At 54.4% G+C, this 26669-nt stretch overlaps 1 protein-coding gene across 3 annotated transcripts in view; it reads left to right on the top strand.

Annotated features, from left to right (window-relative positions):
• The window catches only part of GLI2 (GLI family zinc finger 2), a 245557-nt gene that overhangs the window by 47031 nt on the left and 171857 nt on the right, over positions 1–26669 (top strand). For all 3 annotated transcript variants that reach the window (XM_074363501.1, XM_074363499.1, XM_074363500.1), the window contains exon 2: positions 17600–17783. In XM_074363501.1, the coding sequence (XP_074219602.1) occupies positions 17630–17783 (154 nt within the window). In that variant the 5' untranslated portion in view covers positions 17600–17629. The remainder of the gene's footprint in view (positions 1–17599; positions 17784–26669) is intronic.

The following is a 26669-nucleotide window of genomic DNA, read 5'->3' as shown; positions in this document are numbered from 1 at the left end:
TTCAGCAAAGCTTCTTGCTGAACCCAGGCAGGTAGTTTCTTAATAGTGGAATGTCAGACCATGGGGTGGGGGCGGATACTGGGGATACTGGTGAGTTAAGGAGAGGCGGTGGCCCGTTGGAAGAAGCCCTCAGGCATGCACCAGGAGGCCTGGATTTGAGGCATGACATCACTTCGGGCGTGTTGCTGGATCTTTCTGGTGCAGTTTCTAACCATGAAGGACTAGTGGCATCTGTCTTGCAGGTGCTCAGTTGCTGTGGAAGGATGAGCGTTTGGCTACTGGTGGCAAGAAAGCACCCAGTTTTTATTGGTGGAGGCTTGCCTTTTACCCTTAATGATTCTCTTGCATCATGAGGTGTAGGAACGCAGTCCCCAAGGTCATTATCCTCCTTGGGGTTTCCCCATCAGGTTTGGGAGAGGTGATAAGGCATGTCTAGTCCCCTTGGAGGAATGCAGCAGATGATTTTTCCATAGTGTCAGCTCCTGCCTCCTCTTCCTCAGATCATCCCCACTTTGTCTTTTCTGGGTCTCCTGCTTCCTTTCTGGGCCCTTGCATGCCCAGCACTCTGTGGCCATTCTTTCTCCTGGAAATGAGGAGGTGCTGCAGGGGAAGGTAGGAAGGGGTCTGGAGAGTCCACCTCCACCTTAGAGGGTCTCAGCACAGGGTCTACCTGACCTGGCCGCACTCCAGCCCTTGGGGGGGCCTCGGTCCTAAGCAAGGATGGTTCAATGGCACTGGCTCTGGTGCAAGCAAAATTCTCAGCTTTTAAATGTCTTCTTTAGGGATGACTGGAGTGGGCCCTTGGTGGGCTGGAAGATGTAGGGGGAAAAGCTATCCCTTTGTGTTGTGGGAAGACTGAGGTTTTGAGACCTTTGCAGAATATTTCTAATAAATTCAATATGGTGCTACTCAAGATTTGGGGCCAGGCTGCACCCTCATCAGGAGGAAACCCTCCAGCCCAGTTTCCTGGCCTCTGAAGGGGAGGGTCTTCACTTAGGATGGAGAGCCTGACACACTGTTGGATGGTGGTTGCTGGACTCTGTGGGGGCTGTGGAAAGCAGTCAGGCCACCCTCCTCCCCCTGCCCCTGGCTGCGTCTCCACTGCCTGACTTCCTTCTGTCCTGGTTTCCCCTCTGTGAAGATCCAGATGTGATGATACAGAGTGAAACTGTCAGGAGTGAAGCTTATTCTGGTGGACCCTGAAGGGAGTATCCTCTGCAGGCAGAGAAGCTGGGTGGGCAGACCCTTCCTCCTTTGCCTGGCTGAGATCAGAGCCCTGGAAGCAGCAGCCCCTATTCTGAGGCCCCAGAGGCTCCCCTCAAAACTGGCCGAGGACACTGTCACCTTCTGAGATTGCTCCTACATCCTTGTGCTTCATGGTTAGAAGTAAGGCTAGATTTGTCATTTCTCCTATTGCTTTCTCCATATTCATTAATGAACAGCATTTTAATGGAAAAAGCAGTGTAACTTTATATGAAGGAACATGGCCAAAACCCAGCATTACCCCCAAACCCATCATCCTAAGACAAAATTTTTTTCCCCTATATATTGTATCTCCCTTGTACATAAGGTTCATTCTTCAGTTGCAGTTATAGGATGCATTCAGGCTTGATTTATTTTCACCTACCATATGCTCTTAAACGTTTCTGTATTTCTGTGTCTTTATAACAGTGACCTAAAACAGCTGCAGTACCGTTCCATTGTGTTGCTGTAATACCCATATATTAAATACAGTCTCCCTCCTGTTAGCATGGAGGTTGCTGCCAGGTTTTGCAAGTGTAGCTAGCCCTGTGGTGAGCACATTGCACGTACCCTTGTCCGTGACAGCGTCCGTAAGGCAAGCCAGAGACAGCAGATGTTTTACTGCAGGTGGGCGACCTCCAGCAGTCACTGGGATAGCTGGAGGTCTGTTCTCTGGTATATCCTAGAGCCAGACACCACCCAGCAGGTCTCCTTTGGCTTAAGTGCCTTCTGCATGTGAGGTGCTGCCTAGATGTTTTGGAGTCATGAAGTCACGTCATTCATAACAGCCCTGGTGCATCAAATTCTTAGCTCCATTTTCCATCAGGAGATTCTGAAGTGAGGAGAAACTAGGTCACTTGCCCACAGTTTCCAGCAAGAGGCTGACCTTGGCGTGGATCCAGTGCTTCATTGCACTGCCTCTCCTTATAGCATAAGGTGGTGAGCTCCCCATCCCTGGAGGGTAATCAAGCAGAGGTTGGATGCTGAATTGCCTAGACTACTCTTAAGATCAGGATTTCTCAGCCTTGGCATCATAGACATTTTGGCTTGGTAATTCTCTGTTGTGTGTGTGCGGGTGCTGTTCTGATCATTGCAGGATGTTTAGCAGCAACTCTGGCCTCGACCCATGAGCAGCCACGAGCAGTTAGTTGCACAATTTGGAAATAATAAAAAATGTCTCTAGATATTGGCAACCATCCTCTGGGAGTCAGATTTGTCCCCATTTTCTCAATTGCTGGGGAGGATTCCTGAAGCAAATGGGAGGTTGATGACTGGATCTCTGAGGACCTCTGGCACCTCCAGGGGCTCCCTGCCTGGTGGGATCCTTTGGTGGACTGTGTCCCCATTGGTGGCTGGTTGGCTGGAGGGACTGGGTGTGGTGTCATCGTGGAAGAAGTCATGGGATCCAGGCCCAGAAAGTGCCTCTTCCACGTGTGGACTCACAGTCTGGACACAATCATTAGGTGTGCCCTGGCGCGGGAACCCTGCTCCCAGCAATGACTGTGGGTGACAGTCCCGCGACCGAGGAACACCTAACCTGTTACCTTCTCTGTGGCTTCTGGCCAGTTTGGAGGACTCGCCTCTTGTGAGGAAATCCTATGTGTCACCCTGGCCTCTCGAATGGGCTGGGACATCCCAAAGCGTCTTCCCAGGGATGGTCCTGGTCGAAGAGTCCGGAGTCAAGCCCACCTAGGACACCCCGAGTCACAATCAGGCCCGTGGTGTTGGCGCGGACGGCAGCTGGCGAGGAGATTGCGACTTGTGGGGCTGTGTCATAGACTTGGGCTTTAAAGAGTACTCATTTCCTCTCCGGAAGCCTTCAAAAGGCCCAGGGAACAAAAGGGGCTTGATTGAGTGTGCCTTGGAGAGCTTCATCGGAAGGAGGGAAAAGAACAAGCAGCACACACTACAAAGCTACTTCACTTTGCATATGGTGCCAAGACACGCTGAAGTGCAGGAGCCGGCAGAGAGGCATGTTCCTTTTTATCAGGAGGGTGTGGACTGGCAGTTGGAGCCAAGGACAGCCGTCAGCAAAACGGTGCAGGGTTTTTGGCACCCTGTCTCCACAGATTCTCCCCTCCCGCCTCCTCCCTCCAGCCCTCCCCATTCATATTCCCTTCTACTTAGACAAATTAACTTTTTGTATGACAACCACTTAAGGCCTGACCTTGTTCCAGGGCACTTTGCATTTTGATAGGCTGTTCTTGAAAATGAAAAAGCATCAAAGAAGTGACTTTCTAATGGTGGAATTTCAGGTAATGAGTAGGAGTGTATTTTTCTTTTTGTTTTGCTTTTTTTTTTTTTTTTAAAGCCAGTGAGTTTTGTCCTGCACCTTCTAAGGTATGGGCAACCAGCTAGGCTGCATCTTTCTGCCAGGCTCTCAAGGTTGGTTAAATAACTGTTAGCAGCCATTGACTGTGTGGCAGCTACTAGTTGGGGACAGTTTAGGAGACAGCTGACTTCAGAATGCTGGGTTTATTATTACTCTGATGGCTCTCACTCATCGCACATTTACGGGACACAAACTATGTGTTAAGCAGTGTGTTAGGGGCTGGGAGTGAATGTCAAAGAGCTGAACCACCCAGAATTGCAGGTGTTAAGCAGAGAGTCGGAGTGTCTCCTGAATGCTGTACTAACATGGGGACCTGTGGGAGAGCTCTGTCACCCTGGGAAGCACTCCTGGAGGAGATGACGCTGGCCTTAGCCTTAAAGGTATAACAGGAGTTAATTGGGCAGGAGTGGTGGGGCAGGTGTTTTAGGGGCGAGCATGAGCTTAGAGGCAATGTCTGGGGGTTGCAGACTTCTGGAAACACTGCCCTGTGAAGGGTGAGGTCTGAGTTTGTGGGAATGAGGCTGAGGAGGTAGGGAGGGCCCAGGCCTTGGGGGTTTCGTGTGCCCAGATGTGCAGTCTGGACCTTTTCTCGCAGGTCATGGGTGCCACCAAGAGTGAGCGCTCATCCTTTGCTGGACACTGGCCTCCAGGACTCCGAGCCCCAGGGCTTCTTATTCACCCTGCCTCCTGCTCACTGCCCAGACCCTGCCCTCCCTCTGCTTTAGCAGACCTTTCTGGACCCAATGTGTCCTTTCGAAGATGCTTATTCACCACTACCTCCAGGAAGCTCTCCCTGACCTCCCTCAGGCTAGCCCAGGTTCCCTGTGGCCCCCTGAGCCAGTCTCTCTATTAGGAAGCTTATTCTGGTTGTCACTTTCTGTCTCTCTTCATGACTGTCTCCCCCTGGGCTGGGTGCTCAGAAAGAGCAATGCTCTGTTTAATTCACCTCTGCAGTCAAGGTCACAGCCCAGGCTTGTCACACAGTAGACCCTCAGGAAACGGTGCCACCTGCATGAAAACTCTCGCTCCTGTCTAGAGTACTGCAGCCCTTGGGACCTCCCTGGCCTCCCCTGAGTGGGCGGGTCCTCAAGCTGCAGCTGACCTATCTGGGGCCATATGGGGGACAGGTCACTGTGCCTGGGGGCCCAGACGCCTTGTTCGGGCTGTGGTGTGTGACTGCCAGGAGATGGGAAGGGTGTGTGAGGACATGAGGCTTCCTGGGCTTGCAGGAGGAAGAGTGAAGCCTAGACGAGCCCGGGACTGGGTGGGGTCCTATTCCCACGAGAGACAGCTTAGCAGGCGGGCCCGGGTGGCCTTCTCCCACCAAAAGCAGGCACTCCTGTTGGCTTCAGTTGACAGGGTGGTGCTGGCCATTGGTTGCTGGCAGAGTCTGGGGAAAGCCCGTGGCTGAGCTTGGCAGAGGCACAGACGGAAGAGCTGGGCGCAGGTATCATCGCCCGGGAGGTGTGCGGAGGGCCGTGGTGGGGCAAGTCAGAGCAGGGCGCTGCACAGGCCGAACCGGGAGATGCCAGGCCACCCACCGGCCCGGTTCTCCCCGGAGCCTTGAGAGGCAGAGCAGCTGCCCCAAATCTGCAGCCAGCCCTCCCCACCCTGCATTGCTCCCTGCCCCAGGCCGAGCACCACCCATGCTGGGGAGACCTCAGGCCTCGGAGATTGTTGGCGCTCGTTATACAGTTGCTGGTTCATTGACACAGGTGACTTGGGTTTGTTTATTAGTGTACTGTCTGTGCTTCTCACATGCCACAGTCCTTGCTTCTGCCCAATTGTGGTAAGACACAACACTCTCGGGGGGGGGGGTCCTGCCTGCTTATCTCACAGGTGGGGCACTGAGCCCAAAGATGGGGGACACTTACCCAGAGTTGCACAACAAAGTTAGGGAACTCTCAGGGGAGAGATGTGGTCAGCTGAGACCAGCCAGCTGAGGTATAAACTGGTAAGGAGCTTGGGGACAGCCCCTTTGCATCATTGGCAAGGAATGGGCTGCTCAGTATATGAGCTGCCTGGGCAGAGGGCTGGATAAGGTGACCTCTGGAGGCCTTTCTTGGTGCCAGGCGTTGGGGTCAGAGGAAGAAGACTGAAGGGGTTAGAGAGACGTGCTTTGGGCCCTAGAGTGGCTCCTTGCCAGGCAGCCTTGTGATGCCAAGTGTCCTCAGCAGGGCTGAAGCAAAGACATCAAACCAAGATCCTCTCCACCTCTGGGCAAGTTCAGCCTCCTCCTGCAGCCAGCCCAGCAGTGCCCCTTCCACCCAGGTGGGGTCCAAGGCTGCCCAGTCCCCATCCTCAGGAGAGCCTGTATGACTTGGGTCTCTTGTGCGAGATGTTTGGAGAGATTTGCCCTGGGTCTGGCAAGGGCCTGGGTGCCCCTGCTGCTCTGGAGACTGGTTTGGGTTATGATGGGAAGGACGTGGGAAAGCCACCTGCACCATGCTTCTGACTCCAAAATGCCACTCCCCAGCCTACAGTTCCACTAGGAGAAAAGAGCCCCTTTGAATGTGTCAGTGGCTCAAAAAGCACCTTTGAACCAACAAGCACTCCATTTTTCATTCGTCTTGAAAATGGCATGTGCCTACAGCACAGTTGGTGCTCAGTAAGTATTCACAGACTTGGGTGCTAAGCACCGTATGTGGCAAAGTCTTCGCTCTCAAGGGTTTACCCGTTAAGGGAAGGGGTGCAGTTCATAAGCCAGGAGCCGTCTGGCTCTGAAGACCTTCTCCGAAGCTCAAAAGCCGTCTGTGACAGACATTAGGAATTGATTACGACACCTCCTCCTGACCTCAGAGCCTCCCTGTGCTGCCCTCCACCTCCCCCAGTGCCCTCACCTACCCCCTCCAGTGCTGATGGGTCACAGGAGCCCCCCGATCTTGCAGGGATCAAGGCCTGTGGGGTTACTAGAAGAAGAGGTTTCTTGCAGGCATGGGTGCCAGAGAGCATTCGTGCACTGAGTCAGTCATCAAACGTGGACTCAGCCTTTGTCTGGAGCTGGCGTGAAGGAGGCAGACAACTTAACAGTACTCACAATACAGTGACATGGGAGCTTGCCCTGTGGGAGCACAAGGCAGAACTGGCCCGGTGGGGGCTTGGCCGGACGGGCTCTGGGGAAACCGCGTTGCCAGCAGTGGGAACCACGTTCCCGGCAGTGGGAACAGCAGCGTGACCAGAGTTGGAGATGTGTTACACGATTGGTGGAGATCTCGGGAGTGGTGAGCCTGGAGGGGCAGGTGGGGGTAGATCCCAGAGTGGGACCTTAGGGCCACGGAGGGATTTGGACCTTGTTCTGTGGGCACCTCCCCATCTTTCTGGTCCTTTTGTTCCCCTCTAAGAGCCTCCTTTGGGGATTTTCTCCACTCACTGGGCCTCTGCCCTTATCTCTCTCCCCCGTCCCCAGGCTTGGATGAGGGGATCCCTTGCAGGGCCTGTGTGCCAGGCCTGTTCCCGCCATATGCCCTTCACGCCCTGGGCCCCTGCGGGTGGAGGCCTTCCCCCTGCCTGCAGCCTGCCCGGGGCCGTCTGTTTTTCCTCCTCGGGGCAGAGGCGAAGCTTGTTTTTCCTCCCTGCTCAAGAATCGTGCCTCAGAAACACACAATGCAGCTGTTAAAATATCTGGGTCTGGCTGGGCAGCCGCACAGCGGGCCCCTTGTTCACTTCGCAGACGGCGGCCTCGCGGGGTCTGAGCTGGGAACATGGCTCTGCTGGCCCTGTGCTGGTGGGAGTGTCAAGGAGAGACCCCGGCTCCTAGGGCTTCTGCTGCTTTGGGGCTCTCCACGGAGTTAGGGGACGGATAGTGGGCATTTGGAATCAGCAGGATGGCACATTACAGAAAGGTGGCCACTTGAGTGTTCCCCACATTAGACGGGGGGCTCAGGCACCTTGGGGGGGAGGAGGGTAGAGAGGAAGGGGTTGCCTTGTCTGGTCTCGGACAGGCCTAGTGCTGGTGCTGAGACTAACTAGGACCCCCCCCAGGAAGGGGGTGGGCAGTCTCACACGGGCTGCAGTGATGGTAACGTGGCGAACATCTGAGTTGGGGGACCCCTGTGTGCCAGGCCCTGGGCTCTTAATCATCACCACGAGGGAGGTGCTCTTGTCATCCCCATTTTACAGATGGGGAACCCAAGGCTTAGGGAGACGTTGGCTCTTGTCCATAGCTCCAGGTAGGGCTAGGATTCTAGTGCGAGCCTTCTTTCTCCAGAGTCTGCCCTCACCGTGCTCCCTCCGAAAGTACCAGCTGCTGATACGGGCAGGGGGTGTTGTAAAATTTCAGAAGCAGCGCAGGTTAGGGGGTTGGTTGGTTCTGACCAGGAATTCGAATAGGAGGGCATTAGGGCAGGCTTCCCGGGTTTCAAAGCATGGCTTCCTTGGGTAAAGCAGAGGGGAAAGAAATGTTCTGGGCAGGAAAGCAATGGGATGCAAAGGCAGGGGGCCTGCAGATGGCCTGGTATTTTCAGGGAATAAACCCAAGTTCATGTGAGTGGACGCTGCAGTGCCATCTGAAGAGTCAGGCACAAAGTAGCTGTTCCCCACACATTCCCCGGGAAAAAAGCTGCTGGCCAGCTGCAGTCCTCCTGGTACCCATCTCCCCTTACCTGAGGCTGGCGGCACAGGAGGGGCCTGCGTTTCCCATCGAGGCCCTGCCTGACTGCTGTTCCCGCCCCGCAAGTCGGTGAATTAGGGTTAATTACCTGTTTTCCTGCGCACCAGCAAGCCCAGGGGCTGGGCAAATTAGGGAGCTTTCGTACTTGGAGAATTTTATCCAAGGAGCGATAACGAAGCAGGTGCACCCGCTAGGAGAGGGGTTTTTCATGGTGCTCGCCCCTGGCCACAGCGGGAGGGTGAGGGCTTTGCCCTCCTTTTCAAGCTTTTGATCTGAAGCTCCAGGAAGCAGATGGGATGGGGGCAGCCCGGCTGGCAGGCCTGTGCTGCAGAGGTCAGTCCAAGACCCGGGAGGCAAGGATTCTCCCTAAACCTCGGCCTCCCCACCAGTCTGCCTTCCCAGAGACCGTCTCTGCCCCCACAGCTCCCCTTCACCCTGGTTTCTCTCTGCTTCTTTCTCCCTGTGGGAACCATCCCTTTTTCTCTCTTTCCAGAATGTGCCAAGGACACAGCTCATGCCGTTCCCTGCCTGTGGAGTGCCCCTCCCTCTCCTCTCAGCAGGCCAAGTTCAAGGCCTTTCATTCACTGACTTGAAGCCACAGGGCAGATGGGATGGTCATCCAGAAGCCTCCTCTCACCTCCCCAGTCAGTAGCCTTCCATCGCAGATCTCCTGGGGGCATAAAGTCTCTGCTACTTATTGGATATTTAGCATATACTGCCTTTGATTTATGTTAACTCTATAAACTCTACCTTTTGACACTTCTGTAATATTCCTTGTATGTAGCAGGAGTCTACATGCTTAAAGAATTTGTTTGTGATGGAAAAGGTAGAATCGCGGGCTTTAGAATTGCGGGCTTCAGAAGCCAGAAGATCTGCATTGGAACACCGGCCCTACCATACCTTAGCTGTGTGACTTTGGGCACGTTACTTACCCTCTCTGGGCCTGTTTCACTGTAAAGCGAGGATCATGAGATTAGCTTCCCCGGGGTAACGGTGGCGAGCGGTGAGATATCATGAGGAGAGGGGCTGGCCTGGCATGGGCACCTATAGGTATTTGAAAGTTCTGGTCTTTCTTTTTTCTAAAAATGAGGCTCCCAGTGCAGGGGACACTCCTGGGCAGAGGAGGGGGATCCAAGGAACGATGGAGCAGGTCGAGGGGAGCTTCTTTCTCTAACTCACACAAGACCAAGGACTCCACACGATATACCATGGGGGTTTCAGAAGAGCACTTTATTCTTTTCCAGATATGTCTCCCTTCATTGTTCTCACAGCCCGCTGGGCAGCAGGTGGGGTAGCCGGCCGAGTGCTGAGCCCACGTGGAGACAGAGGGGTCTACGTCGGGTAAGGAGCAGCTATGGTGTGCATATCTCTGCATCTGAGGCTCCTGAACACTTCGGGAGGGGAGTACACCCAATTCCTGTCCATAGGGTGGGGGGAACTGGGACCCTATAGCCCAGCCTTTTCACCATATCTGACCAAGCCAGGGTCCCAGGGGTCCTCTGGAAGCTCTTCCCTCCCCCCAGGGAACCCCTGGCCTAGGTAGTGGGAGGCCAGGCAGGCAGGAGCTCCCGGAACCAGGGGGTGGGGGGAACGGTCACCAGAAGACAGAGAAGCCGAGGACAAGGACTGTGACACAGCTGTCCCCCCGACCCCAATTGTGGTGGCGGGAGATCAGTCACATCTCCCTGAGCCCTGCCTGGCCCCAGGCCTGTAGCCCTTCTTCAGTGCTGCTGTTGGGTTTCCTCCGAGCTGGTGTGCCCTCGTGGGGGTGGGGCAGGCTTGGCTGCCTGTCTGGGCCCAGCAGACGGGCGACCTCTCCTTGGAGAAGGGTGGCCACCTGCAGAGGTTCTCCTGCCTGGCCAACCCTGGGCCAAACCCTGTGGGGACACGAAGCTTGTGGGGTTGGTGCGGTAGCATGTTCACGAATATGCTGGGAAGCCTGGCTGTTCTTCTCAAGCATCTGGGGAGGTAGGGAGGAGGCTCTGTGTTACAGGGGAGGAGACTGAGGCTCAGAGCGGGGGAAGCCGCGTGGCCAGAGACACACAGCTGTTGTGGACTGCGCTGGTCCAAGCACAAGTGTGTCTCACTCTGGGAGAAGAAAATTTGCACGTTTTTAAATAAGATGATTTTGTCTCCTGCCATGAAGGGTGAGCAGAGTGGCCCCAGCTCAGCACAGTCCTGGGGAACCCTCACCTCACCCCCTTCCCTTTCCCTTCAGGATGGAGGAGTGAGTGTCAGGCTTGATCCAGGAGGGCAGTCAGGCTGAGTTGAAGCCCACGTCTGGCTCCCTCGTGCCTCCAACATAAGGAGCCAGAACCCCCTTTGCTTTCACGAGGCTGGCCTTGCGCTGTGGTGTTGGATGGGTATCCCTGAGGTCTGGTGCACCCTCTAGAATGTCCATTTTCCAGATGGCAACACTGAAGTGAAAAGATGAAAAGACTGGTTCTTGGCCACTCAGGGATGATATAGGACGGGTCCTCGGGACCATGAGAAAGAGTCCGTTGCTCCCTTTTTAGTTATAATGAGGTTATAATTATTAAGACCTCTAATCTGTGTAGCATTGGCAATGTATTTCTCACTCCAGGAACTTTCACATGTTTTATCTCCTTTGATCATAAAAGTAAGTCTGTGATCAAGACTGGGTGGGTATGTATCACCTCCAGTGTATGTGTGTCTCTTTGTACACATACACATCCGTGTATGAGTGTGTGCACGTGTTGCGTGCGTCTCTGCGTAACTGCATGCAAACGTGACAGTGGGTGTGTGCGTGCCCACGCTCACACACGTGACTGTGTAAGTGGTCTGCATGTGTGTGTGCACGTGCGTGACCGTGTATGCGGTTGCGGTTGTTACTGCAGGCTGTGTGTGCTCGGTGTGTGCTTGCATGTGTGGGGCTGAGCAGCGTGCCGCCAGGCTGAGATCAGAGAGGAGGTGAGAACATCACGGCCCCGCGGCGGCTGGGACCACTGGGAGGCAAGGTTTCATGTCTCTCCTGGAGACTGATTTCGCCAGGGAAAGACGCTCTAATTCCTGTGACTCACTCATCAGAAGAGTTCAAAGCAGCCAGGTGGCGGGAGGGTGTCTGGGATCTCAGGGTTCAGAGTGATTCGCGCATTCTGCTGTGATTATTAATTTATTCTTCAAGTCAGTCCTTTCACTCTGAGTTCTTAATCTTTGCTGTGCTCTGACACCCTCCCCAGAATAATGCTGTAAACGCACAGGATAAAATGCCTGGGGTTACAAAGGCAACCGATCGTACTGGCTGCGGTGATCGACTGTTAATCCTTGTGCTTCTTTGCTGGCACGACAGGCAAGGTCAGGGGCCTGATGCTGACCTGCAGGCAGCACCATGGTGAGCCCAGGTGATGCCCTGCGATGTGGTGTGAGCACCTCTGTGGCTTGTGCTGGTGGCAGGCTCACGGGCGCTGTGGCTTTTATCCACCTTCGTGCCTGAGGGAGACACAAACTTCTGGTTCCAAGTTAACGAAGATAAAAATACATTTTTTTCCATTCTGGTGAGGCAGCCTTGCTTTAATTGGAACTTATCAATTATTTGGAAGCTGGAAGCCATCTTATGAGCACCCCGTGCCGTTCTGCCTAAACCTGCCTGTGCATCAGAAACACCCATGAGCTTTTTAAAAGTTCCCATATTTTGTCTCCCGTGAGCCTATGGAATCAGAATCTGCAGGGGAAGGCCAAGGAGTGTTTCCAGGGGTTCTTGGTGCGACCAACCCCCACCCCAGGGATGCCGAGGCCCTGAAGGGCAGATGACCTGTGTGTAGCTCCTAATGGAAAGGGGGCTCCTCCTGGCTCCAGGTCCAGGGCCTCCCCTTCTCTGAGCAAGAGCCCAGGAGCCTGGCTTCCTGGGCCAGATGGAGGTGTTGACTCTCTCCCTCGCCCTGGTGGGGGCTGTACTCCCGGCCCCTCTGGTTCTGGAACCTTCTGTGGAGCCCATGGGAAGTACCCCAGCACAGACCATCAGCTGCCAACTGAGGTCTGGGGACCTGAGGCCCCTCCCTCCTGTCCCCAGCTGGCCTCTGGGAGCCCAGGCCAGGCTGTTGACAGGCAGAGTCTGCCCCGGAGGAGCTTCAGAGAGTGAAAGTGGCTGCCTGGGACCCTGGGCGCCTGGTGTTTACCCAGAAATTGTGCTAATCCCAATAATTCCCATGATTTACACAGCCTCTCGGCTGTCTGCTGCCTTGTCTCCTGGAAGGGGAGGGACAGGGAGGGCAGCGGCTGATCTGCTGAAGACAGGCCTGTGACACCGTGGGCACTGCAGGGGCTCCCCGCTGGCCGGGTCAGCTCCCCGCAGGCGCGCACGAAGTCTTAGGTGCTCCCGCGTGCTCCTCCGTTCCCAGGCCCACTGAGGTCTGGTTCATGGGAACCAGAATAAATCCCCTTCCTCCCCACACTCTGTTCACCTGGTCGTGGGGTGGCCTCGCCCTGAAGCTTCGGGGTGCATTACAGCCAGCAGACCTGTCTCTGGCTCCTCTCCTTCCATGGAAAGTGGCTTTAGACAGCTCACCTCTTCCTCTGTAAGAATCAGGGTGATGCCTTCCACTCTGACAGCTTAACAGGGCACAGTTGTCATCGTGAGGGAGCTGTGGCTGCTGTGTTCCAAGAAGACTCTGAGGATTTTCCTCTTTTTTTCAATCTCCTCATGTCCCTTAATAGAAGTTGTCATGATCCCTTCTGGAGCTTCTTTTTTGCCTTGGCATCCCTGACACTGAAGGCCAAGCATTCTGAGTTATTGGCCTCAATTTCCGCATCTGCCTCTGGGGATGCCTCCCAGGAGCCTGGGTTTGGTCAAATACGCTGATCCTGTGGGTGCCTTGAGTCCTGTCCTGGTTTCTGGTCCACTAAGTCCCATGCCCTCCAGACACTGGCCTGGTTCCTTGCGCCCACCTTGTTCCATTGGCGAGGGGCCTGAGCACTTGCTCAGCTGGGCCTGGGGACCTAGGGATGCAAGTCTCAGCCCTACCCTGGAGGTCACAATTGGGCAGAGAGTCAGGAGGCTGCATAGTGGATTATGACCAGGCTCGGGGAGAGGTGCCAGGGGGAGGACACCTGATTCCTTTTGGGTGTGTGCAGAGCCTAGCCAGCTCCCTGCCTACTGCAGTGTGAGGCAAGGAGCTAACTGTCAATAAAGAATTATGGAATAAAGAGTTAGTGAATGAATGTACAACTGCAAACTCCTCCCCCACCCCATCCTGCTCAGCCTCAGCAGACGGTGCCACCTGCAGGGCCATGGTGTTGTCAAGCAGCCCCAGACAGAACCTCAGCTTTTGCCTATTCCTTGGCTGGTGGTCCCCACCCACCAGTCTGCCCCTTGGATACAGCATTAGGACGGGGGCCCATGCTGAATCCTCTCAGGCTCCTGGGATAGTGTTTGCCACACAGTCACCTTAATGCTGCCAGGGAATTCTGGGGCAGATCCTTTAACACTGCAGGATCCTCCCTTGAGGGGGAGATCCCTGTGATGCTCCAGAGTATAGCTTTAGGGCCAGACAGCCTGAGTTCAAAGCCTGGCTCAGCCACTTTTAAACTGTGTGTCTTTGTGTAAGTTACTCAACCTCTCTGAGCACTGGTTTATTCCTATGTAAAATGTTGTGGGGATTAAAGGAAATTACTCTTGCAATGTTCTTGGCACCTAGTAAATGCTTGTGAAAGGTTTGTTGTTCCAGCTACTATTTTGAGTTTTGTCCTTACTTCAAAATTCAAGGTGTGTTTCAGAGTTGGGCCTAAATTCCTTCACCTGAGCTTCTTGGGAGGAAAACCCAGAGTGTTCACAAAATCACTTGCCTTTCCAAGGGCTGCGATTTCCTGCCTCAGAGATCTGTTTTCTTTGCTAGGCATTCCTGAGCAGTTGGTCTGTGCCAGCCCGAGTGGGGAGCAACTCCTGACCTGGAGGTGATGAGGAATCCAGTACGGGGCGTTGGGACGCTGCAGGGATCTGGAAGTGAAAGTGAATGTGACTTGGGAGGTGTTGGGGGGCTTCTTGGAGGAGGTGACATCTGAGGAGGGAGGTGCCTTGAAGGAAGAGTAGGAGTCCATCCTACACAGAAAGGGTGAATGGTTTCTGGTGGGTGGCACAGTTGGAGCAGAGGCCTGCTGGGTGTGAAGCGGAGAGGGGAGAGGAAGCTGCAGGCAGACATAGGGAGACTTTACTTGAAGGCCAAGGGAGCTCAGCAAGGCCTTGGCCAGTGGAAGGATGTGGTGAGATTTGGTTTGGGGGTAGGTGCCTGGCTAAAGGGTAGAGGGGGACCTGGAGGGGGACCAGAGGTGGTATGCGGGTGCCCAGGACCCAGAAGGGAAGGGTGCTTGGTAGAGCAGCCAGCTGGGAGACGCACCACTGCTGATGTGCTCAGCGGGTGAAATGAGAGCGACTGCAGCCGGTCAGAGGTCAGGGGATAGCGGGGAGGAGGAGGTGACCCCACGGTGCCACACATGTGGCTGGGAGGGGTGGTTCCCGGGGCCAGGCTAAGGGGGCAGACAGGAGCAGGCTTGTCCCAGGGGATGTTGCTAGTGGCCATTCAGACAGCCAGCGTCTCAAAGAACAGATTCTACAAATAGGCTTAAAGGATCAGGCAGTGATCCCAAGATCTTGAGGCCAAAGGAAACCCCTTAACTCACCAAAATCCTCGGTGAGACTTCTCTGTCCCCCAGCTACCCTGGGTTTTCTAGACAGTGAGTTTCAAAAGACTGTGGAAACCAGACAGGCTGGTCTGTGAGACCAAATAGGGAGGCTCAGAGCTCAGGCTGCGCTCTGGGCAGGCCAGCCAGACTGCGGGTGTCTCTGTGTGTCACACCCGTCTTTCCTGCATGCTCACACTTTTCACTTAGGAAAACATGAGAGTATTGTGCAGACTTTTTAAAAAAGTGAAATTCTGGGGCCTGTGGGGGTAAGACTGGAGGCCTCAGTGATGCGGCTGGTCGCGGTCCTTGGTTTCTGCTATTATCCCAAGACTCACAGGCTCTCCCGGAACTTTCTCATCCCCTGGCCTTGCAGACCTGCCTGCCTTCTCTGTGAAACAGCCCCCATGGACCTCCTCAGCTCCCTCCAGGTCCTGCCCCACTTTTTGTTTCTTTTCTGGCAAAGCTTCTGGACTAAATGTGCCTCAGTTCCACTCTCTCCCGCGTTCTCCCTGAGCCCACAGTGGGCCCGGTCACTAACATGCAACAGAATCTGCTCGGCTCTGAGGCCTGGTCATCTTAGTCTCTTACAGCCAGTGATGGAGCTGAGTCCCTCCTCTCTAGGCATTTCTTTCTTGGGTTGGATTCTCGGACCCCACACTCCCACCTTCTCTTCCTTCTGGGTCCATTCCTGCTCAGTCTCCTTGGCTGTTGTCTCTTTTTCCCTTCTGGAAATGTGGGAATGCCCCATGTCTTGCTCTGGAACTTTCTCTTCTTCCCTTTGCCCTCTCCCTTGGAGATCTTGCCCAGTGCTGCCATCTTCCCATCTCTAACCTCTGCCTGCCCCCTGAGCTCTGACTTGCATTTCCAGCAGTGTCTGCGTGTCTTAATAGGCGTCCCAGACTTAACGCTGCCCAGACTGAGCTCCTGGTCTTCGCTCCTGAACCTGCTCCTCACCCACTGTGCTCCATCCCAGCAAATGCAACACCGTGCATTGGTCCAAGTGCTCGGCCATCTTTGATGCCACTTCCCCTTCTTTTCAGAAAATTGGCTTTCAGATGTCTATTCTGTAATGTTTGATACGAACACTGAATTAGCAATATCTGCAAGTAATGAAGCATCACCTAGCAAAACACTTGCTTGTGACCCACCCCCCAGCTGGAGACAGAGCGTTTCCCATACCCTGAATCCCCTCTCTCCTAACCCATGACTCTTTCTTCTTTCCGTTACACCCACATCCGAGCCCTAGCAAGACCTGTGGACTCTGTCTTCAGAGTGTATCCAAGTTCTGCTGCTGCCTCTTCCACCCAAACCTCCGTAACATCTCCCTGGGTCACTGCAGTAGTGCCCCTTCCCCCCAGATCGGTTCTCTACACACCTGCAGAGTGACCCCTTTATAATGTGAGTCCTGTCACCTCCCTCCTCTGCTCAGAGCCCTCCAGGGCCTTGTCGACTGAAATAAGATGCACAACCTGAAAGTTGAGAGTTACATTTTATTCCGTGGACACTTTTGAGGACTTAAGCCCAAGATGACAGCCTCTCAGATCACCCTGAGGGACTGCTCCCAAGTGGCAAGGTAGAAGCCAAGATATGAGAGTTTTTGCAACAAAGACCAGGTAGTCGGAACATCAAAAGATTACTGTTAATTAAAGAAAAGCAGACATCTCAAGTTAAGGAATTTAGCGCTTTTCTATGTATGGGAAGGTGCAAAGCTCTGGGCTCATTGAAATCACTCCTTTGATGTGCAACCAGCCATCTAGGGCCAGTGTCCTGTTCTTCCACATCCTGAGTTCCCTCTGGGTGTACCACTGGGGTGGCTGCAAAGGCCGAGCTGCCTGCTTGTCTGCATCCTGAGTTCCCTCCGCTCACTGTTGGGGGTTGCCGTACCGGCTGAGGATTTGGTGGCCACAGCAGTCTTTGCTTACTGATAAGGCTGGTAATAGTTTTCATCCACAGCCTGCACTCACCTGCTCCTCAGACCAGCCAGCCTTTCCCCACCCAGGCCCGTGGCTCCCTCCTGTGTCCTCTGACTGCCCTGGGCTCCCTCAGACCTTGAGGTGGCATCGCATCCCTTCCTCGGAGAGGCAAGGCGGTGGCCCCTCTGTCCGTCCCATCCTGCTCTGTTCTGCCGTTTGCTTTCTTTTACAGGCTCCTCTCACTGACTGAAATTAAACACATATTTATTTTCCATTCTTCTTTATCTTGCCTCCAAAGTAGAATGTAAACTGCATGGATTGTACATTCAGCACCAGGCAGGATGCTTGATGCATAATAGGGCCTTGAAAATATAGTGACTGTGTGAGTGAAAAAATGGTGAAAAATTTGTTGAATGAATGAATTAATGAATGAGCAGACATACACATAAATAAGTGAAAGGTGATCTGGTGGGCAGGGAAGGAACAGAATGAGGGCTTTTCTCTGAGGACCTCTAAGTCGTTGTTCCTCTATTTATGTTTATTTTCCTGTGATTCTGAGTTGCTGGGCTTTACTTTCTAACTTTATTTCTCAAGCTGCTTCCTGCTTCTTGCCTTGCACAGGGCTAGCAACTTGTTGCTCAGACCTGAAAAATCTGGGGTACAAGACAGTGAAAACACTCGGCGGTTGTCCGAAGACCAGTGGAATCTCAGAACTAATAATTCTCAAAATTAATTAAACCCTCCTTCCCAATTATAAGAGAACGAAGTTGGTTGCTTTCGAAGCGCGCGGCGGCCGTGAATCTGGGTCGGCATTTCCCGGCTGGATCTGGGGGCAGCGTTGGTGAGTGTCTTTGTCTCCTCCTTTAGGACTGCCACCCAGGACTATGAGCGGCTAAGATGGAGACGTCCGCCTCAGCCACGGCCGCGGAGAAGAAGGAAGCCAAAAGTGGGATCCTGGAGGGCCCCGCTTTCCCGGACCCGGGCAGGAAAGCTTCTGCCCTAGCGGTGGCCACGGCGGCGGCGGCGGCGGCGGCGGTAGCTGCTCAAGGAGGTACTTTCTGGTCGGCACACTTGGTGGGGTGTTTTTCATTAGCCCGTTCGGATTTCGTTAGGCCGGTGGCCGATGTCATTGGGCAGGCATGCTGGGTTTATGGAGGGCGACAAGGAGGGCGCCCCAGCTCCTGGGGATCCCAGACACCATGATGGGCGCCTGCAGGTGATCTCGGAGGTCCGGCCACCCCACATCCCGGGGGGCTGGGCGTCTCGGGCTTCGGCCGGCAGGGGGGTCCTGAGAACAGAAGAGGGAAGGCAAGGGAGGAGTGGGGCTGCTGGGTGGCCCTGGGGTGCATTCCATTGGCACCTTCGAGATGTGTCAGAGAGGCTGCTTCTTGCCTCTGGCCTGCCAAGGACTATTTTGGAAAGTAATTGTCTCTTGATCCCTTCTGGCTGTAATTAGAGGGTCAGGTACGGAATTTAGTATCCTTAGGTGAATTTCTGGCCAACTTAATTATAACAGAAGGACTCCACCAGCCACAGCCTCTCATTTTACTGCCCCAAAGAGAAATACTCTATGGTTTCCATGCGTCCGTGCCAGCATCCCGTTGGGAAAGTTTGGCGGGAAGGCGAGACCTCCCCTTGTGTCTGTGCAGTCCATCTGGAGGCCACAAAACCTATTTCTGTCTCTGAGGAATGGAGAGACTTAGATTTCTTTTCTTCCCCTTTTTATTCAAGTGCATTTAGTCATGCCCTGTTGCTCTCACCGCTCAAGCAGAGCTCAGAGAGCAGCAGGGGAAATTCGCCTTTGCTGGGTGGGGGTGTGAGTGTGGGCGGTGCCTCTGACAAGTTGATGTACCCAGGTCGCAGGGGGTCTTTGACCCCCAGCCAGGAAGTCAGGCGAGACTGAGTTTCTGTAATTCTAACCCGTGCTCAGACGATGCTGATTCTGCGGCTCCACAGGCCATGCTGGGTGCAGCTTAGGGCCAGAGCGGGGGAAACTGGAAAGACACTCAGAGCGGGTAGGAGTCGGGGTTTCCAAGAGTGCACTGGCGGACCTCTAGATCATTGTTAATACATTTGTTTTGATTTTCCCCATGATTCTCAGTTGGAGGTCATTATCAGGATGTGTGGCCCAAATCAGGAGAGGGAGATCCCAGGCCAACCTTCCTGCTCCGGGAGGTGGGCGTTCGGCCTCCTGACCTGTGTGATGCCCCTTGACCTCTGTCCCCCTCCGAAGCTGGCTTGTCCTGGGCCTGGCTGTGTCCGCATGTGGTCTGTTTCTCCCTGAGTCAGGGCCCGCCCTGGTCTATGGTGACTTTTGAAGCTGTCCCTCTGCCTGATGCAGAGATGCATGAGCCTCTGAGGCCTCGGTGCCTCTGTCCACCTCTGGGCCCTCAGCTGTCCCCGCCCTGGCCTGGATCTGCCTCTGTGGAGCCATGAGTGGATGGTGAATTGCCACACGGTGCAATTTACTGCTGTGTCACAGTAGCAGAGGACAGACTTAGGCAGTAATTAAAGTAATTAGGGCACAATTAGGGGGAAGCCCCTGTAGTGTCAAACCTGGTTGTCACCAGTGGTGCAGTAACAGCAGATTCTGGAGGGGGTCTTGATGTTGGAGGGGTAGGCGGTGAGCCTACAGCTTGAGGTGCAGCGGCTCCACCAAGGAACCCAGCCCCACTCTATCCCGTCCCCAGTCATCATCCCTGCTCACCCCCACAGGCCCTCGTTCCCTCACTGCCCTGCCCCAGGAGAGTGCTTGGCTGGTGAGTTTCCATCAGAGAGTGGACGTGGCCTGTCAGCCCAATTGCCCCAGGACAGGAGGCTCTCAGGCTTGAGTCAGATGTGGCTCCTGCTCCTTGTACCCCTCTCTGAAGAGCTTATTTGGGAAGGGCCCTCCTGGAGTCAGGGAAGCAAGCAGCTGTCCCTGCAGGGAGCAGAGCAGGTGGCATCTTGGAGTGGGTCCCCCAGTGCTGGGGTACTGTGACGACTGTGTTCTGCATATGGGGTGAGGGAGGCTGGTGGTGCTGGCCTGGGTCCTCGTGCAGCAACATCCTGGGTCCTGGGGTGACAAGCTATGCCCTTCTCCACGTGTCATTTTCCTAATCTGTGTCGTGAAGACATTTGGCAGATGTTGTTCAAAGTCTGTATGATCTCGTGACACTGAGTCTTCCTTAAACCTTACCAGTGGTGGCAGAGGTGCTGTGGGCAAGAATCCTCTTTTACTCAGCAAACTGGAGCCCCAGAAGGTTCCAAAGAGTCTTTGCTGTGAGCCCCACTGCCCGCCGGGGCATAGACCTGTTGACAGGTGAGATGAATGCACGGAGGGAGGTGCCAGGCAGCCCAAGGTGGTTTGCACGAGGCCCTCTCAGTTCTGGAGATGCTTGTGCTCAGGTCCAGAGCTCAGTGCTTGATCCTGGGCCTGGCACGTGGCAGCGCCTGAGGGTCTCCCGTGGAGCTGAGTGGTGATGGCACTGGCAAGGAGCTGGCCGGAGGAGGGGCATCTCGGTGGGGCCTGAGGAAGTAAGCTCAGCCCGCAGGCTCGGGGCTGGTGTGGACATGGGGTGAGGAGGGCAGTGGGGCTGCACAAAGGCCTGGGAACAGGGGCAGTGCCGCCCAGTGCATGCTGGGCGGGGGTAGGGGTGCAGGGAGCCGAGAACGGCCTATAGAGGGGTCCCCGTCCCTGAGTCATTTTTGGTAAAGATGGAGTAACCATCCTGTCCTAGGAGGGCTTGCCTGAGGCCTGTTTGCTGGCGTAGGAGTGTGATGACGCTGGTTCCCCTGTCGCTGAGCGGGTGAACACCTACGCAGACACCTGACTCTTCCGACCCCAGTTTACCCCTTCAGAGTCCATGAGATTGTCCCCGTGGTCTACACCATGGTTTGCAGCTTTCCCAGAAGGAAAAGAGGTCTTATACAAGCTTAGTGTTTCAAGGCCTATTACACATCTGTCCAGAGTAGGGGTGGGTCCTGTCTGAGGATGGCAGGGGCACGGGGGTGAGGAATGACAGAAGGCCCAGATCCCATGAACTGGCAGAGCTGTGGCCACCCACAGCTGCCAGGTGTCCAGATGCGGGGCTTACCCTGTATTCCAGGCCAGCTTTAACCCCTCATCCAATGATCCCAATGAATGCCCATCAGTTCCAGGTGCTCCAGGCCCACCACTGGAATTGTACAGCTTTGGTTCTAAGAGTAAACTTACCTTTAGGCAGAACGATTTCATTTCCACATTATTTATTCATAACTGTGAAGATTTTTGGATCCAGTCTAAGTGTTCAGTGATAGGGGATTGATAAATCAAACCGTGGAACATCTGTCTAATGGAATATTCTGCAGACATTGAAAACGCTTTTCAAGACTTTATAATAATGAGGGGATGTGCTTATGTTCTAATATTAAGTGTAGAAAAAGCAGGATACATATCATATGTGACCTCTACCACAACATTACAGCACATAGAGGTACCATGAGCAGTGGTTGTCCAGATGTTGGGACTCAGGGTGATGTACCTTTTGCATACAGGACACTCATCCCTTTGGTTCTTAAGGACCTTCAGCCTTCTGGAACCCTCTATGAGAGTGTAACTATATCTGAGAGGCAGGAATGTGCTGCAAGCAGCCTGTGCCGACTTGTGAGAACCAAGTGTACATATCTCCTTCCAACTCTGCTATCTGTGACCTTAGGCTGGTAACTTGACCTACCCATAGTTAGAGTATTTACACCAGGAAAGTTGGCAAACCCTACAGATCAGGGCTGCGCTCACTCCTCCCCTCAGCCAGACCCTGTTGGCAAACATCTACCAGCACATGACTGACAGTATCTTGAGTCTCACTCGGGTTCCTCAGTCCCATTAGGGATGAGACAGGAGTGAAGTCCAGAGTAGGACATAAGGGAAGCGGGAGTCCCCAGAGGCGAAGCTTGGGAGAGACGTGCAGGAGGTCCTAGGTGTCAGAGGGGAGCTGCAGGCACGTCTGATTCATGGGTGGTCAGAGCCTCTCCGTTTGTAGGTAAGACGGAGATGAGCTGTGGAAGGGACTTGCCCAAGGCCACCTGATGCTTTAACAGAGAGCAGGGTCTGGGGCTCGGGGCTCGGGGCTCCTGTCTCTCCTGTGGTGAATGTCTCTTTCCTGTATTTGCTTTTAGATCGTGATTTTTAGATTGTTTGTGGGTGATTTGGGCCTGAAAGCCCAGCCCACTGATACTGCGTGTAAGTGTCCGGCCTCTGCCCCAGCCCTGGACAGGTTTCTTCACCTGTCACCAAGCCTCTGCTCCGTCGTCTGCCCAGTGGGGTAACAGCGCCTGCTCCCTTCCAGTGCCTTGCGGTCTGGGGCCGGGAATTCTTTGCAGAGGGACCTTAAAAGTCACCTGGCTCGACTGGCCTCTGTTGCTTGACCTGCTAGGGGCTGGGTGTTTCCACTGAGAGTCGCTGCCTCCCTGGCCACAATGCGTGACAGAAACACCTTTGCAGAGCAGGACTGTACCCAGGGGGAAAGCAGCACTGTGGTCAGACTGGGGGAAGGTTAGTTGAATCACCTGGCGGGGGCGGCTCATGAGAGTGGCCGGTGGGTTCTTTCCCAGCCTCTTTAGCTGTTGTGCTAACACTTCGGAGGCCAGAAAGATTTACAAACACATTTTGGCCCAGAGCTTTTTTTCCCCTTTAATTTTTAAAATAGCATAATTTGAAAGGCAATTTGATTCAGATGCTTCTCATTTTTTACACTGAAACTTCCCAAACGCTGTTGTATTTTTCCTCCTCAATAGTGGGTTTTCTTTCCAAAAATATTTCTGAGCCTCTCTGTGTGCCTCCGCAGAGCACCAGGGACTGAGCCACTCCAAGCCTCTGGGGTGGGATGATCAGAAGGGCTGGAGCCATAAATCTCAGAGTTGGGTCTTGATCCAGCGAGCTTTGCTTGTCCCTGAAATCAACACAGGCTTTAGAAACCCTGTGACGCATCTACAGTGTCCAACACCTTCCTTTTACACTGAGCGCCTGCTATGTCCCGGGCCAGGGTGCTCCCAGAGTGGCCCCCCTCTTCTGGCCCCCCAAGAGCAACAGCATCCCTGGGACTCGGGCCCCACCCCAGACTCCTGAAAGCAGAGCTGTGGGTGATTTCTGATCACCCTGAAGCATTGGGCCCTCTGTGCCCTAGCTGCCTGAGGTGGGGTGCGTCTTTCCACATGTAACATGGGAACTGTACAAAGAGCTGCTGTGCAGAAATTGCCGGAGACATACAGGGTGCTCCCATCTGCCTGCCACAGGCACCTCGTGGGTAGCAGTTGCTCCGGCCACCTCTCCTCCCACAGGCAGAGTAGCAGCACGAAGCAGCCCAGCCTCTCGAGCCAGACCACCTGGTTATGGTCCCCTCTGTGCCTTAGTTTCCTCATCTGAAAAATGGACACAACCATGGGATGTTCCTGCTTCACAGCGTTGGGAGAATTGCTTGAGTTAGCCTCTGTGGAGTGCCAGGCGCGAAGCTAGCTCTCGGTGAGACCCACGTTAAATATTTGCTTTATGAACTATGATCAGTTTTCCTTTCCTAGGTCTGCAGGCTCTGCCTGACTTAGAGCCTCTCCTTCTCTGGTCACCCTTGCTAGCTGACCTCCTGAGGTTAGACAGGTGGTGGGAAGCCCAGATTTCTGGTATCTTCCTGCTGGAGAGTGGAGGAGGGAGCCCTGGGCTGGAAATCAGACCTGGGTTCCTGGACTGCTGTGCTGTGCTCCCACAGGCAGTCCTGGAGAGATGCCCTGAGCGGGTCCCTGGCTTTGTTAACTCAGCTTTGTACGCTGGAGGGTGGGGCCAGACCACAGGATGCCAGAAGCTGGCTATACCTTAGGATCTTGTAAGGCGACTGTTAAATTCAGACCCCCAGGCTGCCCAGACCTGCTGAAACAGAACCTCCCGGGCGTGTGTACGTTTAGTGTAATAGGTTTCCCAGCTCATTGGTGGCAGTTGGTCCAGGGCATGGACCAGATCCCTGGAGGTGGTGAACTGGTGGTAGTCACAGCTGGTTAGTACCGGCAGGGCTGAGCCTCCCCTGCTGCCTGAGTTAAGCTCCCACATGTCACCCCTTTATCTTGTTCACTGGCCATTGGCTTCTTTGAAAGTTTCTTCCAGGCACATTTTTGCTCAGAGGGGAGGCATCCAGGTTGGTCTCAGAGTGCTGTGCAAATATCAGAATGTGTAAATAAGGTGGTGCGTGTTCTCGCTGTGATGCTCAGGGCCAGGAAGTCCCCCCAGGTCACGTGGACCCCACCGGGCCCTGTCATTGATAAATACCTTCGAGTCCCAGCTGTGTCTGGGTGAGTCCCAGCCAACCCCACTCCTCCCCATATCCTTGTGTTTGTTCCCCACTGCATCCCCCAGCAACGCAGACACCCAATAAATAATTGCCGAGTGAGGGAAGTGAGTCTGATACTGTTCTGCCAGGTGTGCGCCTGGTGGGCTAGTGCGGTCAGCTGCCTCTGCTGGCCCTGAAGTTCCTGGGGACGAGGGTCAGTCGGGCCTGGTCTGCTCCTGGGCCCTGGCTCCCCTCCCAAGGTGGGGACTTGCTGTATGGGCCAGCCCTCCTTGGCCACCTGAGCTGCTCAGCTGTGGCCACCCACTTCTGCCTTGGGCCTCAGGATGCACTCACGTGTGACTAAGTGGGCAATTATTCTTATTTAAGTGATTTTCAGGATTGCTGTTGATGCTGCTTCTGGGCTTGTTTTAACGGCCTAGTGACACAGAACAGCCGGTTCCCACCAGACTTTTCGAGAGCAGAGCTCAGTGGCCTGTGACAACTTCGCACATCCAGGAAGTGGGGTGCAGAACAACCACCTGGGGTGGGTTCTGAGGGACTCTTGACGACACCCTGGCGTGGTCTTGGGTGCCCGGAGTGTACTGAAGGGTCGGCGGGGTGCCTGGGGCAGAGGGTGAGGGCTGGAGCCTCCTTCCGGGACACGGCCGAGTACAGAGGGAAGGACCTGGTCTCTTCCCAGCTCCCCACCTGTAGGTATGTGTTCTGGGGCCAGTCAGTTAACTTCTCTGAACCCTGGAAAATGGAAATGAGAACGGTAACTATCTCTGGCAACAATGAAGTGAAATAGGAGAGCCTTTGTAGCTGGCAGAGGGCCCGCGTGGAGACTAAGTAAATGTGAGCGATGGATCTCTGAGCAGGCTTTCCTCTTGAATATCGTGGTCTTGTGTTCGACACTGAGACCCTGTGCTCCAAACGTCACTCAAAATGGCTGCCACCCCAAATCAGCTGGGATACCCACTTGCCCCCAGTTTGGCAGGCTTCTCCCCTGCCCCTTCCTGCCTGCAGCGTTCAAGGCCAACCCTGGGTCTGCGCTCTGACAGCCTTCCGCTGGCCCCTGCCTGGCCACTCCCAGGGGCCTGGCCCCTCCTGTGTCATCTGCTGGCGCATGTGAGCTGTGAGCTGTGCCCACAGTCCCAGGGCACGGCTGTGCCTCCTGCTTCTGTTCATCCCTAGGACCACGGCCCTGGCAGACACAGCTTCATTTCTCGTGTCTCCTTTGTATGTTAAACTACTGCAGGGTTGGGGTAAAATTTCGAAGTCATTCCAGTGATAGAACTAGAAGAAGCTTTAAAAAGATCATGTGGTTCGAATCTGTTCATTTTACAGATGTGGAGACTGAGGTCCAGAGACCCTGACGCACAGTCACCCAGTGATACCACGGGGTCTGGAACCCGATTTCCATGTGGGGTAGGACCCATCTGCCCCCCTGCCCAGCTCTGCCCCCTTCCTGGCCCCAGCCCCTGCTTCCCAACTGGGCGGTGTTTATGTTAGAAACATTTTTCTGACGTTTGGTTCTGTCAAAACTAATTTTAGCGTTTCTAAAGCTTGGTAAAAATACAGCCTCATTACTTTGATGTCAGTGCATAGTTTACTATTAGTGTATTCCGGGGTTTATCATTTCAGTCATGTTTAACACGGCTGCACCAGGCGGGCACTGTTAAATCTGGCTTATTTTACATTCCTGTCCGGAATTATTTATTTGTAACAATTTCCTCTCTATCAAAAGACACAGCTAATGCTGTGTTTTAATGTGTTATTTACACACAAAATAACCTATTTACAACTCAGTATGCGCCGGAGGGAGAATGGATGGGCCCCAGTTTCCTGCGTTCTGTTATATCGAAGCTTAACAATCTGGTTTGCTAATAGAACCATTTATCATTGGCATGGAGAGGATAATTTATTTTATGTTTGTGGCCAGGGCTCATGGTCTCTGATCTCGGGAACATTTTGCAGATAATGAAGTCAGGCCTGGTGTTTGGGGTGGATATGGGACACCTGGAGCAGGAGGGGGACCAGCCTGAGATGGCCTGGGTGCCTTGGAGTTCCCTAAGCTCACGTGTGCATCCCGCAGATGGTTCTGGAACGCCAAGCAGAGATGTGGTGATGGCAGAGACCCCGCCTCTGTCCTCGAGGGGTCCTCGCTGGAGGAGGGACCACAACAGAACACTAGGGGGACACGTGGGGGACAGTGATGGATCCTGCCCAGGGATCTTCCTGGGGAGGCAGGGTCAGAGCTGGGCCTTTAGGGATGTTGAAGATGTCTCCAGGTGGAAGGAGGAAAGGGTGAGTGGACACTGGTGTGGGGATCGGCCCCTCGGGAGTGCAGGGGTTTGAGGACTCAGCGAACTGACCCATGTGCCTCCAGTTTGGGGTGTGTGGTTGGGGCCTGAGAGGGGCTCCAGCCTTGGTGGCAGGTGGAGTGTTTAGACTCCCCTCCCCTCCCCAAGGCATCAGGGAACCAGCCACAGAGGTTTAAGGCCATTGACAGCTCAGCCTGCAGTGGAAGGGAGTCTTGGGCAGAGAGGCTGGAGCCAAGGGGTCCAGCAGCCAGTGGCAGGTTGGGCAGTGATGTCAGGGGACCTGTGGGATCAGAGAAGGAGAAGGCCTTCTGACTGCCCTGGAGTTGGGCCCAGGGGGATGGC

This window comes from Camelus bactrianus, chromosome 5, assembly GCF_048773025.1.
Source record: "Camelus bactrianus isolate YW-2024 breed Bactrian camel chromosome 5, ASM4877302v1, whole genome shotgun sequence".
NCBI classification, from domain to species: Eukaryota; Metazoa; Chordata; class Mammalia; order Artiodactyla; family Camelidae; genus Camelus; species Camelus bactrianus.
Note: the sequence above shows the minus strand (reverse complement) of the source record. Positions and strands in the feature narration are given on the sequence as shown.